General features: G+C 34.4%; 1 protein-coding gene across 1 annotated transcript; it reads left to right on the forward strand.

The window, feature by feature from the left end:
- The first annotated feature begins 5933 nt into the window (after nucleotides 1-5933).
- Nucleotides 5934-10633, forward strand: LOC105218019 (YY1-associated factor 2). Its single transcript, XM_011193345.3, has 2 exons — nucleotides 5934-6471; nucleotides 7785-10633. Exons 1-2 carry the CDS (start codon nucleotides 6333-6335, stop codon nucleotides 8099-8101), a joined length of 456 nt encoding a protein of 151 aa, XP_011191647.1. The 5' UTR covers nucleotides 5934-6332; the 3' UTR covers nucleotides 8102-10633.
- The last annotated feature ends 10151 nt before the right edge of the window (nucleotides 10634-20784 follow it).

Here is a 20784-nt window from a genome sequence, read left to right on the forward strand (position 1 = left end):
ATACCACCGAGGGCGCCGCACTTCGGAGGATTATGGGAAGCCGCGGTGAAGTCCGCCAAGCACCACATCGTTCGCGTAACAGGCAACGCGCTACTCACCGCAGAGGAGCTAGCAACACTGTTGGCCGAAGTGGAGGCCATACTCAACTCTCGGCCCCTAACACCGTTGAGCCAGGACCCCAACGACGGCGAAGCGTTCACCCCAGCGCATCTACTGATTGGGTGCTCCCTGCGAGCACTACCCCCAGAGAAGGTGCCAGTGGACCCAGTTCGTTGTTGCGAGAGATGGCAACTTGTTTGCTGTCTCAAGCAACAGTTTTGGCGACAGTGGTCCAAAGTATATCTGACGGGCCTTCAGGAGCGGAACAAGTGGCTGCACCCCACACGCAACATGCAGCTCAACGACCTCGTACTCGTCCACGAGGACAACGTGCCACCACAGCAGTGGGTCCTCGGACGCGTCGTCGCAACCGTCGAAGGGCAAGACGGCAAGGTGCGAGTCGCAGACGTGGCAACGAAGACGGGCACAATTAAGCGCCCCATCCACAAACTGGCCTTGCTTCCAATGGATGTTGAAGGAACCTGATCCTGTCAAGGTGGCCGGTGTTGCGTCAAGCGACATATATACACATAATTGTAAAAACCTAAAACTTAAAATAAGAAAATGAATTGTATTGGCATATAAGAAATTGAATTAAATTATTGAATTATAAAAATCATACTTACCCTAATAATACATTTATATTACATTATTCTATTACTTACCTTAATCTATTACTTCATTTAATGAAATTGCGCCAAAATTATACTTACCCCTTTAAAATACATATTTATAATACCGTTACTTTAAGTTTTAGACTAAGTGATCACAAAAAAGAGAATAAAGAGCTCTCTCGTAAAATATACGTTGAACTGAACGCACGCTATCTTTAATTTCACGGAATAATTTACTTTTCGCGACACAGGTAATTGGAGTTTTATTTAATTCGCGCACCCCCAAACCTTTTCATATCTCAAAAAACATTGAGAAATTTCAGTTGGATTATATCACGTAATTCTTTAGTATTGAAATTTTGATGTGGTGGAATATATATTGTTAAGATGGTTAACTTAAATCCAATAAAAATTTCCACTGCTATTGTAGCAATATTAAAATTTGCGGGTTTAAGTTTGTGTGGGATATCCTTTTTTATTAGGGTAGCAATTCCTTGTTTGCTTGTGCGGTTTTGTGGTAAGTTCGAAAAATAGGCAGCGTATTGTTTAGGAACAGAAGCTGATATGTTAAAGGGGAGGTGTGTCTCTTGTAATGATATGACACTTGGTATTTGCTCTTTAATGAGAACTTCTAGATCGATGTAGTTGTTGTAGAAAGCATTCATATTCCATTGCAATAATTTAAACATAACTTAGTGATAAAAGGAGAGAATATAGGGAGAGAGAAAATTGTGGAAGTTATTGATCATCATCTTCAGAAGTGATATTTGCGTGAGGTGAAGTATTGGCAGTGTAATTAGGTGGAGAGAGATAATATTTGTCTGTAGTGCGAGAATGAGTTTGGCTGTTTAGAAAACCGGTTATGGATATGTTAGGATTGAGTGGAGTACTTATTTGCATTGAGTTTGATTCAGGAAGTGTTAAACTTTGAGTGCTTCTATTTGTTTCTTTCGTAATTTCATTTGGAGTGTTTGGGATGGTATTAGTATTTACAAAGTGGGTTTTGTTCATTTTTGGATTTTGTGATAGGGAAAGATCATTTGATGAGGATTTTTGTGCAATGTCTGTAGAGGGTATTTTGGGGGAAAAAGGTAGTTGATGGTTAATCACATTAGTTATATTTTTGCTTGAGTTATCTTTTGTTATAGCTGCGAAAGAAGTGTTTGTGGGTGTAGGGGGTAATTGTTCCTTATGCAGTCTTATTGCTTCGCGCATTGTGCATTTTCTTTCTGTTTTTATTTTTAGAATATTTTTTGATTGTAGGTATTTAGGACAAGTGCGTGAAAAGGAAGGATGATCGCCAGAACAATTTGCACAATAGGTGCGGTTACATGGTGAAGGAAGATGTGGAGGGAGATTGCAAGTGTCACAGACTGAATTGTTATTGCAGCGTTTAGTTGTGTGACCTAAACGTTGGCAATTTTTGCACCTCATGGGATTTGGGTAGTAAGCTCTAATCCGCATTGTACGCCATGTGATTTCGATTTTCTCTGGAAGTTTGTAGAGGTCAAATGAAAGAAGGACCACTCCACTAGGTTTTTGAATACCTTCCACGGTTTTTGTAAATTTGTAAATAGATGTAACACCCTGACCTTTTAAATTATCAATAATTTCTTGTTCTGAGACATCGTTCAGGAATGGAGCATAAATTGTACCTTTAGAACAATTCAAATTGTCATGTAATTTCACAGTGATATCACAAATACCGTGTAGTTTTTTTGTTGTTAGAAATTTTTCTGGGATTTTTTGGCTTTTAGCAAGTAAAAACAAGTTACCATCTCGTAATTCAGTGATTGATAAAATATCTTTGCTTAAGGTTTCTAAGCTTTTGTTTACAGCGAAACAAGAGTATTTAGAAAGAGTTTTGTTTGCATCTGATGCAGATACTGTAACAAACTTAGGGTTGTCTTTTTTCACTTGGGAAAGTTCTGGAAAGTTTTCGAAAGGTTTATATGACAGTTTTTTCCTTTTTGGGTTGGGACTAGAGGCAAGCAAAGCAAACCTATTGTCCCCAAGATTAGGGGGCCCTGGAGCCATCTTTAACACAAATTAAACACGAGTTCACTGTTTTTATTCACTGCCAACGTATCAAAGTAATTAAAGCACGTGTACTTTTATATATGCACGATAGATTACGAAAGCGAAACACAGGGAAAAGAAGATCGCAGTCTAGAAAACACGTCCGCTCAATAAGAGAGATAGTCGAAGACTGTTCAACGATGTTTTATGTCGATGTTTTATATAAAAATTTTACTGTGAAGGTGTGACACACTTTTTCGGGTATTAACCCGAAACCCTCCATTTTGATACGCTTTATTACATTGGAATTATATTTTTGTAAAATACGGAGAATTCGTTAAGGGAATGTGCGCTTGGACCTGCGGTTACTTTTATGATTTATTTATACAATTTACATAATTCTGGCGAATGCTACTGCGTTCGATCAGAGATTCAAATTACTTCATTTTAAAGATGCTAGGGCTAAAGGAAATACTTTTTTTTTGTTTCATAGAAAATTAATCGCGCTGATACAACGGAATCTTCGGATGAGTGTGAAACAGAATACTCGTTTGATGTTTGGAACCAGAATAAACATTTGGTCACCAAAAGGTGAAATCCAAGCTGTCAAATTTATTTACAATTACAGGGACGGAAGGTTGAAGAGAAAGTGTATCTCGGCTGTTACCCCTACCAATCAGAAGCCAATAGAGTTTGGGTTGACATGAATACTGTGTTTCCGGAGTTGTATAAATAGGCTTATTAATATTTACACATTGTAGCCTCTTCAGTGCCGAGTAAACGACTGTTTTCTAAACCCAGGGCAACTATCACGCAGAAGTAAAATGGAAAAGAAATGGCAGTGAAAAAATTTTCCATATCGTTGTTTTGAAATTCTGATGTGTCATGCGATGTTGCGTTTCATTTCACGATGTTTGCATCCCTACCTAGGGGCGATTCTGCTTTAAGCAGATGACTGCAGGAATGATTTTTTCGAAAGAACTCCAGCAGAAACTAATCTTATCCTTAACCGGGAGCATAATGGCCTCATGCTGTAAATGGTCATCAGGTTTCAACAGGAGGCAACGGGATGTCCGGAGCGCAGTGTTTTGACACGTCTGTATCTTTCTGTCCTACTGCATCCCGGCGAACATACACTCTTTCGGTTTTCCACATTTCGAGTATTTTAAGAGTAGTCAACGACATACATATTGAGTAACTTGTCGAGAAAGCTTACTCGCGTTGAGTCTAGGTGTTTTAACATTAAAGTCTTTATTCCGTCTGGGCCAATGGATTTGGAGGTCTTTGGCTTCCAGCTGACATCCTGGACATCTCCGCTGCCGAAAGTAACTGACGCGTTGTTGTTGGTGATTTTGCGAAGCCATCTGTGACACATCTTTTGACCTTGTCCACCAAAGGGTGCAGAATAAATTGCGGACTAAAATAACTCGGACACCTCTTCGGATCGTTCGTCGTTCCAACAACAACACAGCTTGGGTGCTATCGGACTCCGACCACTTTCAGTTATTTCTCTCTATGAATCCCTTTATATTATACATATCGGTTGTACTCGTATAGGAAGATCAGTAATATGAATTAAAAATGCTAATTCTTTTGAATTTATGTTAACCATCTTTTATTATCTATATTACTATTATAAAAAGGAAAGATTTGTATGAATGTTTGTACTGAATAAACTCAAAAACTACTGGGTCGATTTCAAAAATTATTTCACCTACATTCACCCTAAGTAACATGGGCTATATTTATTGCTTGAAAAGATTATGGATTCTTATTAATACTCAACTAACGTAATCCAAGGCGTAAAAAAGTGCGTTAAAACTTCTTTTGTCGTTTGCGCTGCGGAAGCTATTGATGAGATGACAAACAGAATATGTGTAACAATTATAGTTATGTCACAATAAGTGTTTTTTTTAAGTAAAAAATGTACATACATATATGTTTATATATCATCGCTATAAAATTTCCGTCATAAATGTATATGTACTATGGTATTAATCATTATCAAAATAAATGACTTAACGGGAGAGGAGTTAATGTCAATGAATAATGTCCACCCGTGTGAAGCCGGTACGGACCGCTAGTCTATAATATAGAAATGAATCGCTAAATGTGTTGCTAAGCGCATAACTCGAGAACAGATGAACCGATTTCGCTAATTCTTTTTTTAAAAAATTCTTTGAAGTAAAAGGACGGAGAGAATCTGCCATACAAACAATTTGTTATCTGTAGATATAAAAATTAATTGCGGTTCGTTAGTCTCGCAAAAAGTCGAGAATGAACAAACCGATCTGTCTAATTTTAGTCTTTTAAATATTCGTGGAAGGCCAGAAATTAGAAAATACGTGAATATAGAAAAATTGCGAAGAAGATAATAATAAGAGAATTTTATACCTTGACTTTGCAATGGAATAAGGCTAGCTATGAAGAAACAAATCAATATCGTCATCGAAGCCAAGATTGAGCCAACTTTGTAATTTACTCATTTGTTGCATACCTCAATATAAGATTAATAAATACATAGTTTAACAAACTATGTTGTTTTGCGCTTAATACAGATATACAATAAGGAACACTAATCATTATCAAATTTATCGGTTACAACGTTTTCGTCTTTATGCGTAAGAATTTTTTTACTATATTGAAAAACTTACTAATTTAATATATTTAGCCACAACAACAATGGCCGGGTCTGCTAATTCATAATAAAAACAAAGCCCAAAAAAACAGGAACAACAACGGGATTCTACTAAACTAATTTAATAGGAATCGGGAGTAGTATATTAGTCAATATAATATTTTCGGCATATAATATATGTACATCAAACATATAAATGGCAGAAGACGAGGCCAGGCGTCAATCTATATTATTTGCTTTTGCTTTTTTTATTTTTAAATATCTTTGAAATTAGTTCAGTACATACAGCAATTGCTATAGTGTGTGTATATGTTATCAATCATCCAACTAAAAGTTGATGTGTGAAATGCCTTATAACTATTCGACTAAAATTTAATATGATTTGATCTTCCGCCTGACTACTAAAAATCTATTACATTAACGAAGATTTAAAGCGCTGCATAATTCTGGCTATTTTTCGCGCCATCTAGTGGGTAATGGCCATTTCATATTTTCATTGCTGATGGAGGCAAAATCAGCATATATACGACTTCTGGCAGCACTGCGCAAATGACAGTATTTGACATTCTCACCAGTTTCTCAAATCGGAAGATGCATATTTTCCACTTTTGTTCGCCACTTTTAGCGAATTTCTCAATTTATGTGTGTGTTAAGAGGAAAATCGAAACGAATTTCATGGCTGCTGTAAAATCTTCGTAAAGTTAGGACAATAAAGTTATTTCCAAACTAAAAAAAGTGATTTAAGATTTCTATAAAAGTGAAAACTTGTGTACAACGCATCTAATTGGAGAATTTGTAAGATTTGCATTTTGTGGTGAGCTTTACTTAAGCCACATCTTGAAAAACATTATTTTGCACAAGGAGGGTTAGTAGCAATATTTGTTGAAGCGGTGGAGGAGCTGAAGCAGCACCAGCCGCGAAGGCAGGAACGTCTTTCATATAAACGGCAGCGATCTAAGATTATGGATCACAAGAAATCTCCAGTAAGAAGACAGAAGCGACAATCCAAAGCGATCGAGGAGAATTTCTGGGACTGCAGCGTCTGTACGTACAGGAATACAGCTGAGGCATTTAAATGCCGTATGTGCGACGTGCGGAAAGGTGAGTGACCCCTTTACGATTACGAACTATCTCTGTTGGAGTGTGTGTGTGCATCACGATATAAATATATTTGAGTTCAATATAGTATATACCGCATAAATCATTTTCAACGAAACAAATTAATAATAATAATTGTAAGTATATCCGCATTTTTGGTTAATTTGTTAATATTTACAAGAGTGTAACTATACAAATGTGCGTAAATACTTTTGTGTACCTACTAAACCCATGCAGCGGTGCGATATATAGTATGTTTACAGAAGTAATGAGAAGCTGAGAAATGAGGCTGAGGCCAATCGTTGGCTATGTAGGCCGCGCACACAGGCGGTGGCCAGATATACAATTAAGCATTTTTTGTTTTCACTGTAGGAATGAGGTTATCTATGTATATGTTCAAAGAGCAACTAGGTCGTTTGGATTGTTGTGTGATGCCGGGTGTTCGTTATATTATCAAATGCGAAAAATCGTAAGCAAAAACAAATTGAGTTGAGTATGCATTATCTCCTATCTCCATTGAATTCTTGTGTTCTGTCTGTTTTCTATTTTTGCATTCGCACAAGCTCAATATTTTACTGATGTTATCAATCATATTGTGCACATATGTGCATATGTTGATATCGTTGTACATATATGTATGTATACAGTTTTCATGGCCAGCAAATTTGCTTTATCATATCTGACAAGCTTCTGTTATAGAGGCGGTGTCCAAGGGGCAGAACATTTCGTGATTTTTATGCAACGTTTATTGCTGTAGACGCGAATGAGTCAAAAACAGATTGGATAATGATTAGAATGAAAAGGAATCCAATCAAAAACATTAATTTTAATAATCAACTATGACAGCCTTCTCGACTGCTTTTTGTTTGTTTATATTGCTATTTTTACAGTAATAATTTTATGATGGGTATAAATTTGTTAGATAAAACTAGATTGCAGTAGTGGTAATACATATAAAAAAATATTCACATATACATACATACTTCCATATGTATGTACATATGTATGCATATTAATATCCAGGTATAAATTCTTGCGAAAATATTTCCACCAGTATAAAGAAAACAAGAAAGAGCATAAAATGTTTTATTGAAAATTAATACGTATATGTATTAATGCATAGGTATCTATATACATATGTATGTATATATGCATATTCGGCAGATGCAATATTTTTAAATGAAAGGTTCATTATTAGCACAATATATTTGTGGTTTTAGATTAAAAGAAAAAAAAAATGATATATAATATAATAAGTATTCTAAAAAGATCTTTCGAATCTCTATAAGCCTCTAGTAATGAAATTACTATTGCAGGAACTTCCACACGTAAGCCTCGACTAAACTCAGCACTTGTCGCACAACAAGCTGCCACCTTACCCGGCGCATCAGGCACCATGCCAAACGGTACGAAATCCGCCTCGGGCTCACGGCACGGAGCAGGACATGATAAGAACAAGCATAAAAAGTATCCGGCCCGTTTGAAGAACGTCGATAGATCGACGGCACAAACGCGCGAAGTCACTGTGAACTCGGTGACAGTGTTCATTACCGAATATAAACCCAAACCGGTGGGCAGCCGACGTGAGTCCAGTGAACAAAGCTTTAGCGAAAGCAATGACTCACGGAGTTAAATTTCGTACGCGAACACACCGAAACGGCAACAATTAAATTCAAATAGTAAAATAACACTTAATTCAATAAACGCATGAGGATTGACACAGTAATTGTAACTAGGACAAACACGGTTTTAGCTAATCAAGGATATAAATAAATATATGTAGCATAGTATGACGACATTTTTATGCGATTTACATACGATTGTTGCTGGGCACATTTAGCCACTATTGAAACGTGCCAGGTAGACGGAGCATGGTTTTGTTTGTTGTAACATTTTGTACGCCAACAACTTTCGTTTGATCATTTGCAAATGCAGAGCGTATAAGATTTATACTGTAGCACAGTCTAAGAGGGCTAAAGCAGCCTACTAAAATGCGTGTCATTCTGTGCAGCAACACTGCCTTCAGTTCTCAGACTAGGAGTTATAGCCCAGACATTTTTACACACTCAAATAGTAATGTGCTTAAATAACTAAAGTTAAAAGGCAAAAAAAAATTAAATCAAATATTTATAAAAATAACCAATACATGCCAGAAACTAAACAACTAGCAACACAACCACAGCAGTTTAAACTACTCATCAACCTCCAACAAATTGCACGATTGCACTTCTCACATGAAATAAAACTACTAGTTGTCTATATGTTTGCAATTCCAAGTGTATTACAACGTATCTATATGTTATTGAAGATAAGCCACTAAGCTTTGTTACTACTGTTCTTTTGTTTTTTGTTTTTAATTTGACTGTATTATTGTAAAGTTAGACATAGGTTTTAAATAATCGAAATTCTGTAAGAAAAAACGAATATTCCACAAACATATTCTAATTTGTTTAGTATTTAGTTCACAGTTCACCTGTGAAAAATCAATGTAAATTGCATGCATAAGTAAATGATCTATCAATAATTATGTAAAACTAAGTCGTTAAACACAACTAAACTAAGCAGTTATCAGAGTCCTTGTGCAACTTTGTACGACTATTGTAAATAATATAAAAATATGCTAGATTTGTTTTATGTTTTATTGTAATAATTAAGTTGTAATTAATGTTGAAAATCTAAAATCATTGACTATGTGCAAAAGCTGAGAAACTTAACTATTTGTTAAACGTATAACAACAAATAATTTCTATTATGTATTTATATTTATAATAACATAAATGCCGTTTGATCATGTCAACATGAATGAAATAATAAATAAATAATAGTTTAAATTTAGTTAAAATGTAAACAAAATAAATGTATAATGTTTTATATGAAATAGTATATTTATAATTTGGAAAGTAGGTTTTTTGTAAAAAGCAAAAAAAAAACATTATAAATATTCAAAATTTATTTAATTAAAATTTCATTTTCTTAACTTGAACTCATTGGTTTTACGTAATCTATAGCTGTCTAAAATTTAAAAAATACTTAAAGACGACAACAAAGTAAATAAATTCGCTTATTGAATTTTCACATATTTCAACAACAGTTTTAAAATGTGCAGCTGTTTCTTTATAAGTGTATTTCGGCAAAAGCCATTTGCAAACATAAACATACAAATATACATATGTACATGCACGTGCGTTCATTTAACATCACTCGAACAAAGCGTATTTAGTAAGCTAATTGAGAAAGAGCGTAAATATTTTCTTTTAAATACAAAAGACTGATTATTCATATGTAATGCAGATGGGAAAACTTAAGTTTTCCATTTAAGGCATTGTTATGTAACCCCCATATGCGTCGTGCTGCTTAGCGGATTTTTTTATTTTAGTTTATAAAGTTAAATATTAAGTTTAAAATATGCGAAAATGTGCGATTTTATAAATTTGTATTAAATCTTATTAGTATTATTATTATTTCGTCACAGTGATTGCAAAGCGAATACATGTTAAATATATTTTATCAATACATACATACATATATGAATAAAAAAAAAGTGTAACTAGATTTTTTTTTGTATTTAAAAAATTATTTCCTTTAAATAAGCGTTAAGTTGTTAGCATTTATGTTGACTATTTTTACTTGCGGTCGTTAATTTATTTAAAAGGCAAACACGGCACATCAATGTACATATGCATGTGTGCATGCATAAATAAATAAATTTTGTTTGGTTGAAAATTTCGTATTGCCTAATATAATAGACGTCAGCAGTCAAACTTTGTTTGTGCTTAAAGTTACACCAAGCGAAGCGTCATTTGTTTATAATGTGATTATGTAAGCTTCTAAATTGGCTTCTTTCGGTTTTGTTTTTACTTTTTGAGTTGTCAACTAGCTTAACGCAGCGTTTTAAGAAATTTGTTCAAGCAGCGTTGCGTCACATTTTAATAGTTTTTGCAAGCATGAAGTGACCTTGGAAAGATTCTCTACTTAAAATTATAACATAAACTCAAACATAATTTGATATTATAATTGTTTAAATTATTTAACTTTGTTTCGAATTAAACGAACAAATTGTCGTAAAATGCACCTTCTACAACAAAAATTAAAAAAAAAAAACACATATACAAAAACAACGAACAACGCCGTTACTGATGGCCTGAGGAAATAGTGATTTTTTTTTTACAAAAACCACACAATTTTGTATTTGTAACAGTACATTTATATGTATGTATATGGTAGTGTGTGCGCGTTATGGAATTTTGTATTGACATTTTTCTAATGGAATTTTGCCTTTTCTAAAATAGCATTAAGTTTTGTAAACCAATAAATCAAGTATTTTATATCGAACCGATTTTGAAACCAATGCACTGTATGTGTGTGCAACAACCAATAAGGTAATATATATTGAAATCATAAAACATAAAACAATAGCCTTCAAAGCAGCCGATATTCAAAAACCAAAAATTAAAAAAATGGATAAAAACGCTCATATTGAGGAAAACATTAATGTTGTTGTTTTTAAGCAACGGTTCTCTTCCACACACACACACACATTCATAAAAACGGCAAGTTTCTGCGGCATGACGGTAAATTTGAAAAATCGAAAATATTTGAAAAACCGTTTTTTAGACACTTCCTCGCACCTACACTTTTCTCCAATAAAACTTAGTAGAACCGAAATGAATTTTGCCGGCGTTTTAAGTGAACGCATTTTATATTCTCATATACATAGATATATGCGTGTGTTTTACATAGCATTAACAGTAAACATTAGTCTTAAAAAATAAACGAATTACAACAGAAATTGTAAGAAAATGAGTTGGTATAGTTTGGTATTTCTTTAAGAAATGTTCGTTAAAATTATTTCATTTACAACCACCATTACAATAACAATGTTTCTCGGCATTTATATACCTACGTTCAAATAAGTATATGTATGGGTTTCGTTGTTCGTTCGGACACGTTCTCAAAAATACAATCTAAAATAACAAAGTATAAAATATTAATTAGTGAATTTTGTTCCAAAGTAAGATTAAGAAGCAACTATTGTATCATATAAAATAAAATAAAAAAAACCGTTATGAAAATTGTAATTATAATTTTAAATATATGAGTAACTTTATTATAAACTAAACATTAATTAAAAATTAAATGTGTGTCTCATTTGGGAAAAGGATCCTCTAGAGTCTGTATAACCAACCGTAGATTAACACCGTTGGACCACGGTGGCGCTTCGAATTTCAAACAGCTAAAGGCTCTCTAAAAGCTCGGCAGTAAGCTTTGAAGCTTTGTGTATGGGAAGAATTTTAACACGATGGTCTATTCACAAAATGACCAATAAGCAGAAATTATAAAACTTATTCCCACATACATATAATAAAAAAGTAAATAGTTTTTGAATAGGAGTTGTATGAAATAATGATGAAACCATAGGCTTCAAAATAATTAATAAACATTGCTTATCTTGAAACGCACTAATATTTTTATTAAATAAACTGTGCAAATAATTCTATAACCATTGGAAAGTTACATTCACCCCGACTAACATAGGCTATATTTATTGCTAGAATCTCAACTTTCTGGAAATAGTTCTCAGGTGAGGGTATCAAAACGACAAAGCAACGGCAAAGTGCATACATATAGAATATAGAGAATTTTTTATACCAATGGTGGTCGTTTTGTTGTAGTGGTAACATATGTACCAATACACTGGACCCGATAACCAAACTTGTTCCAATCAACAACATATTTAAAGCATTCACTCTCGTCTCGATTTTGGGAAAACTATTTCTGTCTCCTAAAAGCTGTTACAAATTATTGATTTCCTTATGGTCGGAGAAAATCAAAGAGCACAACACAAATCAAAGAAGAAGCAAACATCCGTGCAAGTGATAACTTGAATAAAAATTAAGATATCTCCTTGGAATTGAAATGTTGCTATGTAAAGAAAGGGCATCTATAATTAAATACACCAACAATTTCAAATAGATTTGGTACACATTATTTCCTAACCATCCTGAAAATGGGCGAAATAGTTTCACAAACACGCATACTTCCAATATAACACATTTTTGAATTCGATCTAATGCGTTTACTTCACTTTACAATGAAAATATTGGAATAAAACTCTGCATTAATACTACATTGAAATAGTATAACCGCTTCCCTAAAAATGTTCGAAATCACTTTTTAACATTCCGTGGCCCCAAGTATCAAACTTGAGGACCTCACTGTCTGTGGCTAATTTTTTACCAAAAATTTCTCTTTATAGAAATTCAATGGGATCCTTATTCTTCTGTCACTGTGCCAAAAGTGGGTAAAATCGGGTCACATATATTTAAGGGGTTAGGGGTAGTCAGGATTTTAATTGTAATATCTTAAAAACTTGCTCTGAAAATTTTAAGTTGATAATTACTTTTCGAGTTATTCGACAAATAACAAAGAGCGCTCGGGCACTCCAAAACGCTAGTATGGAACTTTAAATGCGTTTCCTCAAAACTATGTTTTTTGAACTGGTGACAACTGTAACGCGAGAATCCCTCAGTAGATTTTAATAAAATTTATACAGCTCCTAGAATATATAATAATCCTGGGCCTGATCGGGGCTTTTTTTATTTTTCGATTAACTGTTGATTTTTTCCCGAAAATCTAGAAAACATTTTCAGGAGGCCGCCATTTTGTTAATTAAAAAAAAAAAAGTTTCGATCAGGACTAGGATTATCTATTTATAAAACTAAATCTCCTTGTCCGATTGATTTTAGGTGAATCTCCAAGGAATTATGATAGTCACCGCAAGGACCTTTTTTTCGGAACTGAGTCAACACAAACAGCTGGAAATTATAATTTTTATTTTCAAATTTTAGTGACTTCAAGTCAGACATTACAGAATGAATGTTGTCATTTTATTACTTTTGTTAAATAACATGATTTAATAGCAAAAAAATTTACTGAAATTTTTCATTTTTTCGTGTCTCTGACTACAGCTAACCCCTTAATATTAGGATTTGCAGGCTTTCGTTGGGCTATATGCCTTATAAATTATATCCGTTATCTTAAGATAAATTGTGTCAGCAAATAATCTTGGATATATTATAGCATGATAGCGAAAATATTGAAAACCAGGAAATATCTCATCATCCATGTGTATGAGTATGTCCAAGAGTATGAATTTTACATTAAATTCTTAAAGTTGCATTTTAGTAAAGTACATAGTTTCAAGCAGTGGCCGCAGCCACCTCGTATACGCAACCTTTCATTTGATTTCACATCTGATGGTCGTGAATGGTAGTTTCGGACAAGCCGTCAACTGCTGAGCATTCATTAGCAATAACTTTGTATTATAAACCAATAACATTATGCATGATTTCACCTAATACTTGCTAAAAGTTACTCCTCCACTAACACACACACATAAACACAGTCAAATACACACATACACGTAGAATTGGTATTCGCGTTAAGTAATTGATGAGGCAACCAATATCAGTGAACATTTATCAAATTTAAAGCTTCTGAGATGTTGAGGGTGAAGTTTTGCATTCACATAAGTAAGCAACCCTTTCTTGGTGAACAAAGCTACATATGTACATATATACTTATATACACATACATATATACATATATACAGCTGCATAACTACTATTTCATTTGCGACTTTCATTACTTTGCAGAAGCAACGATATGATCTATTTAAGCTATTAAATTTGACTTAAAGCGAACGAAATACAAGCGTTTAGTCTTACACACGCTCAGCACAATCAGCAACTCAGTGTTTAAGCTTAAAGTTTGAGGGTAGTAGGCAAAAATTAAAGTAGTCAGCCAACAAAGTCAAAGTGACAGACATGGGACCAGTGCGGTGGAATCGGTACACAAAGCAACATTTGTTGACGTATCTCGAATATATTACTGTATGTGTGTATGTGTGCTTATATATTGGCTTATATACATATATATGTATGTGTGTGTGTCGGCTTGTGTCACTGTTGTGCGCTTTGTCTGCCTTTCTTTATGGCACTCTGTGCTCTTGGTCTTCAATGTTCTTTATACTGATGCTGGCATTGTTGGTGTTGTTGCTACTGTTATTTTTTGTCCGTCGGTTGGTTTGCTTTGCCTGCTCGCAGATAAATTACAAATTGTTTCGTTGGTTCGCTGTTCGTTTCAGTTTGCAGCAACTTTCAATTTTCAGTTGAGTTTCTTTCGCTTTGTGCCGTCGGAGCTGGTGCCGTTGTTTTGCTATTGCTATTGCTAATGTTGATGGTGCAACAGCAAGTGGCCGTTGCGTTGGCGCTTCAGCTCCATTCTTCCGTCGCGTGAAGCGCTGCAGCCAAGTCTATGGTTGTCCTGTTGCACGAGCTCGTCACTCTTGTCATTCACACACTGACGCAGCGTTCCATATGCGTGGGGGTGTATGTGAGAAATTTTCTGACAAAATATCTGTGTGCCGCCTTTCCCAACATTCAGACGAGTCCTGTCGCGCTTGCCTTCACATGTATATATGTAAAATGTATGTGGATGTGTGTGTCTGTATGTGCACTTTCACACGGGTCAACTCCTGTTGCGGCAATTCTTAGTTTATAGGAGAGGGGGCGACGAAGAGAGGAGAATCGCGTCTGATGTGTTCGGCAACACGCTTTATGTTCTTATTCGTAACAGTTCGATGCTACGTAACAGTGTTGCATTTGAGCACATTTCAAAATTTATGTACACAATATATTATATTTGAAAATTTTAATTTTATAATTTATATATGGTAAATAATATGTAATTTGCAAATACATGGTAGAAGTATGCATAATATAATTAAAATATTTTAGAAAATAGAGGATAACGATAAAAATTAGTTAATGAAATATAATTTTTGTTTGAAAACGATGCGTATAAGAAGTTGAGAAAATTATATGAAAGGGAATGAGAGAAAAACACGAACAGATTTGTCGAACACAAATTCCTCGTGTGAATGCAATTGGCGACAGCAAAAGAGAATCGCGCGAGAATTTGAAACAAGAGTTGACCAGTGTGAAAGTGCACTATGTGTATGTGCGCCGTCGTTTGCTGTTCCTCTAAGCTTTCCTGCCAAGCCATTCTGTTTTCGTAGCCGCCATGTGCGCTCGCACGTTGTTAGCACTGCTGTTGTCCAAATTCCGCCTGCCTGTCTTGTTGCCTCCGCCATGTTGGTGTCGGCATCGTCGTCATTGGAATTTCTCAAAAAATGTTAAAATTTCGAAACGAAAAAAAACTAAAAAACACAATGAACGCACACACAAATCACAATGTAAGCATGCTGATCCCACTCGGTCCAACACCTTACTCTTACACCGAACACCGAAAATTAAAGTTACCTTGTAGTTAATTTTGGGAGGCATTGGAATAACTCCATAGTAGGAGTCTCCATAATTATAATTTAGATTACGTTTTCCAATTTTGCGTTAACGGATATTTATACTTACTATTTTTTTTTTTACATACTTACATACATATGTAAGTATAATATACACCAGAACTTTACTCCAATATTGGCAAAAAAATAACTGTACTCTATAACGAAATAATGGAGTTGCGAGAACTCCGGAATATATTATATTATTATTGTGACTAGGGATGGCAACGATTAATCATTTGATTAAATTAATCGATTATTTTCATTCAATTTACGATTTAATTGCATCGAAACACCTTTTCAAATTACTCGACTATTACTCGAGTAATTGCAAAATAATCGCAAACAGCATTTTGAAATTTAATACATTTTATGTTCATCTAAGTTAGCTACAAGGGTCGAAATTGCAAACGGTGTAAACATACAGTTAAGTCAAACGCATTTTACGTTAAGTTGTTTGAAGAGCAATGGCGCCAGTTAAAAGCGAAGTGTGGACATTTTTTTAATAAAATAAGCAATAACTACGTTAAATGTCAATTTTGCTGCAAAAATTTAAAATTTTCTAATAACATATCAAATATGTTGCAGCATTTAAAATTAAAGCATGCAACTGTAGCCTGGAAATTGGTGGTAAGTTGGAGCAATCGGTATTATATTTTAAATTTCTTCTAGTTATATATAAATATATGTGTACAAATTAGACTCTGCAATCTAGGAGTAAAGACAATGTTTCCCTAAGTGATGATGACACTGACACCATTTTGTGCACTCTAGTGCACAAAAGAAGGAGGAAGGACAACGATTTTACATCTCCACAAGATGAATTGAGCTTTTATTTGAATTGTCAGGTATTAGAACTAAGTCGAAACACTATTTAGGCTTGGGAAGAAATGAAAACCGTTTACCCAAACTGTACGGACTTTCAAAAAAGTATTGTCATCTACTTGGTACCTCAGTACCAGCTGAGCGGCTTTTCTCAACTGGTGCAACTGCGACCGAAATACGCAATCATTTGACAACAATACAATACAATACGTTGCTTTTTCTTCAAACTTGGTTGAACAGACTTCTAAATTTGCTTGACTTCAATGAATATATATTCCTTTATGCTAAGACAAATGAATTTTTAATACGATTTTTTAATTTTATTTCCGTTTTTCTTTTTGTGTATATACGAACACAATTTGAATGTCTGAAATAAGAATATAGTCTCCTATATTTTATTGGTTTTATTTTTACGCAAAGTTGCAAACATTGGAATTAATCGATTAATCGATTTTTTTACATTAATTGCAATTAATTGCAATTATTTTTTAAAATCTTGCAATTAATCATTTGATTATTTAATCGATTAAACAAAATTTTTTGCCATCCCTAATTGTGACGAATAATAATGTCGCGAAGAAGATCAAGTTAAAATAATTGGTTTAAAAAATAGTATATGTAAATTTGCTCTAAATAAAAATAACATTATTTTAGGAAAAACTTTTAGTTTCTAAATTCATGAAATGAGGAATGGAAAAAGGAAATGAGTGCGTCTTTATTAGTACAGGTTTTAATAATACGATGGATTTTAATACTAAATTTTCAAAATAATCATCTAGAAGAGGAAGTTAATTGAATTCATCTGAAATAACTCTTTTGATCTATAAAAAATAGGACCTTTAGATGATAAAATTTCCCCGTCGAAGTTAACAGCGAACTTTTTCACAATTGTTGTTAGCTTAGTCAAGCCACTTAGCAAAAATATTAACAAACCGTCTTCGATTCGCATTTCGTCTGTTCGCTATCCTTGAGCGCTGCTCCCTGAAAAAAATAAATGCGAAAAAAAAACAAAGTTGACTTCGTACAAGAGTGTTTATGGATCTCATTGAACCTTAAAGTATTATCATTACAACTTTCATATTATACAAAAAAATGCATCTAAAAAATGTATTTATCACCTTCAAATAGTTCAATGATTCCAAATAATTGATTAATTTTTAACAACTGCTTTGAGATCCTACTCCCTAACTTATGGTGACCTCTAACATCCTCAACCAAAGACTTATTTCCATCTCTTGGATTTTGGAAGTTTTGTGTTGGGTCTATAACTACATTAGTGCGGTTATAAGATTTTTTCATTAATTTAATATGAAAAATACTTCAGCCGAAAGTCATCGTATTTTAATGGAACTTGATGGTGGACATTCTCTAGCTGAGCGAATGTGCCAAAAGTGGCTTAAATGAATTAAAAGTGTTGATTTTGGCTTGGAAGAGGAAGGACATCCCAAAAAATTTTAAGATGAGAAACTCAAAGCATTAATTAAGTATTTTTTCATAGGATTGCGACTGGTGATGAAAAATGGAGGCTCCATTTTGATAACCCTCAACGAAACTCATATATGAAGCCTGGCCAACAAGCAAAATCAATTGCTAAGGCACATATCCATGATGTCAATGGAAGGCCGTGTTCTATTATGAGCTTCTAAAACCAAGTGAAACCATTAATGAGTAACACTACCAATAACACCTCATCAAATTTAAGTGTGCGATTGCCGAAAAATTCACAGAATTTGAGAATAGACTCGAGTCAATAATCTTCGATCATGACAATACTTGGTTTCATGTTGCAATACCGGTTAAAACCATTTGGAAAATAGTGGCTGGGTATTTTTGCCTTAACCGCCGTATAACCCAGACCTTGATATTTTTGACTGCCCTTTGTTCTTATCGAAGCAGAACGCATTTATGGAATACGATTCACATCAAAACAGGGTATCGGAAAGTATATATGAAAGGATATGTAATTATTAAAATCATTCACTAAATTTTTCGTTTTAATTTCTTTTACTAATGTCATTATCTAGATGAGTATTCGTTAACAATCGTTATTTTTCTACTGGGTTATCTGGCTATCTTATATAGCTGTGAGTGTATGTACATCGCAAATGTGCGGTGGATGTGTGAGTGTGTATTTTCCTGTTGTCTGTCTATAAGCGCACCCTTCTTATCGGCAACGCTTATCGCCATGTATTCTCCGCCGTCGCTGCCACAAATGCTTTTCTTTGATCGCCTTGCCTTTTCGCCCTTGCCCCCCATTCATGTGGTCTGTAGTGTGCCGTTATTCACCAACTTGCTTCCTACTCCACCTCCCGATGCTGCTTGGTGGTAACATTTAATGTTGTATATGCATCCGAGTGTGCAAGTGAGGCTTCTTTGGCGGGTAAGCATTACCTTGTTACCAAAAATTTCGCCGAGCTCCTTTGTATCGGGGTGTTTAGAGGTGTCGAGCAGAGGCGAGACGTCGTCGTCATGAATGGTTGTTTCTCTGTGTGGCTGGGTGTTGCTGCCAGTGCGGCAAGTTTGCTTTGGCGGCAGGCCTCGAGCACAAAGAAAAACTTTGCTCATAAAAATTGACTAGCTGAAATTGTGTTACGAAATATGTAATTATGTGCGAATATAAGTACGTGTATATATGTACATATGTATTGTACGGTTGCAATGAGGTTTGCATTGGCGCACGTACGTATGGAAAGAAGGCTTGAGAAAGAGAATTCTCGCACGTGAAAGGATAAATGATTGTGAGATAGAATGGTGGACTCGTTTGTTCAAAGGCTGTTGATAACTGTGCAACTCATTGATAAACAGCACACAAAGATTTCAATGTACATGAAAGAAAGTTTTTACAATTGAGTTCCTACAATTATTATTCAGCACACCTTATACGTTCTCAATGCTTTATTTTTAACTTAACTAACCGTGGCGTTATTTTGTCGATTCGATTTTTTAAGATAAGGCTATCCAGCTTGCTGATTAGTTTCAAGTTTTTGCCTTTAAAACCATATGTGAGTATACACATATTATTATACGGATTGACCATATCTCCGAAACTACTCGACCAATTTCAATGAAATTCGGTTTGTAATATTTTCCTTGCATCCCAATCACATGTTGTGAAAATAGGCCAAATCGGTTCACAACAACGCCTACTTCCTATATACCAGAACTTTGAAGACGATCTGAATTGTTTACTTTACAATATATAAAGTAAGCACTAGTGAAGATAGCGGAACAAAATTTTGCACAAATACTACATTTATAGTGTGGCATCGCCCTTCTAAAAATCGCCGAAATCGGACCATAGATTTTCAAGGCCCCATATATCGAACATAAGACCTCAGTGGGAATATCTTTCTTTTAATAATATGTCTCCGTGCCTAAAATACGTAAAATCGGGTCATAACTTCACCTAACTCCCATATACTTAATATTAGGGTTTTCAAACCTTCAATGGACTTCATACCATATATATGCCGAATATGTGAATCACATTATTTGTTATATTAATAAAATTAAACAAATAAATTGCGAGAGTATAAAATTTTCGGTTACATCCGAACTTAGTCCTTCCTTACTTGTTTACATTAAATACGTGTAACAGGATTTCTGCACTTTGCTCAAATATCCGAGTGAAGATATGGTTATATGAAAACCAAGTACATATGTATTTTTGTGAAGTAATTATGATCAAGAAAATATCGCTTCAGAATATTCGTCTAACGGATAATCTTAACTTAATTAGTGGAGACTCCAAAAATCGTGAAGTTTTAAGGAGGTTGTGTATTGGACAAGTAACGATTTTGAATCATTTCAGGATTTGTTAGTTAATCTAATATTAGACTCCTTAGATAAAATAAAAACACCACAGTAGCGTGCGAAACTCTTTAAGAATCACGTCTAAGGATACTATTACATACTTTGACATACACATAAAATAGAGAGCCGAACTTTGGTTTTTGACAACAACATTCTTTCAGCAATGGAATCATATTTTTAGTATATCGGGGTCAATTCTGAACAATTCAAAGAATAAGCTATGATATTATTAATGATAATTCGCTCATCACCTGAAAAGGGTAAAGAAAGTTTTAGAGCTCGACTGACTTTTTCCATACGTTGATTCGTGCCATCTC

Source organism: Zeugodacus cucurbitae, chromosome 6 (assembly GCF_028554725.1).
Source record: "Zeugodacus cucurbitae isolate PBARC_wt_2022May chromosome 6, idZeuCucr1.2, whole genome shotgun sequence".
Classification (NCBI taxonomy): Eukaryota; Metazoa; Arthropoda; class Insecta; order Diptera; family Tephritidae; genus Zeugodacus; species Zeugodacus cucurbitae.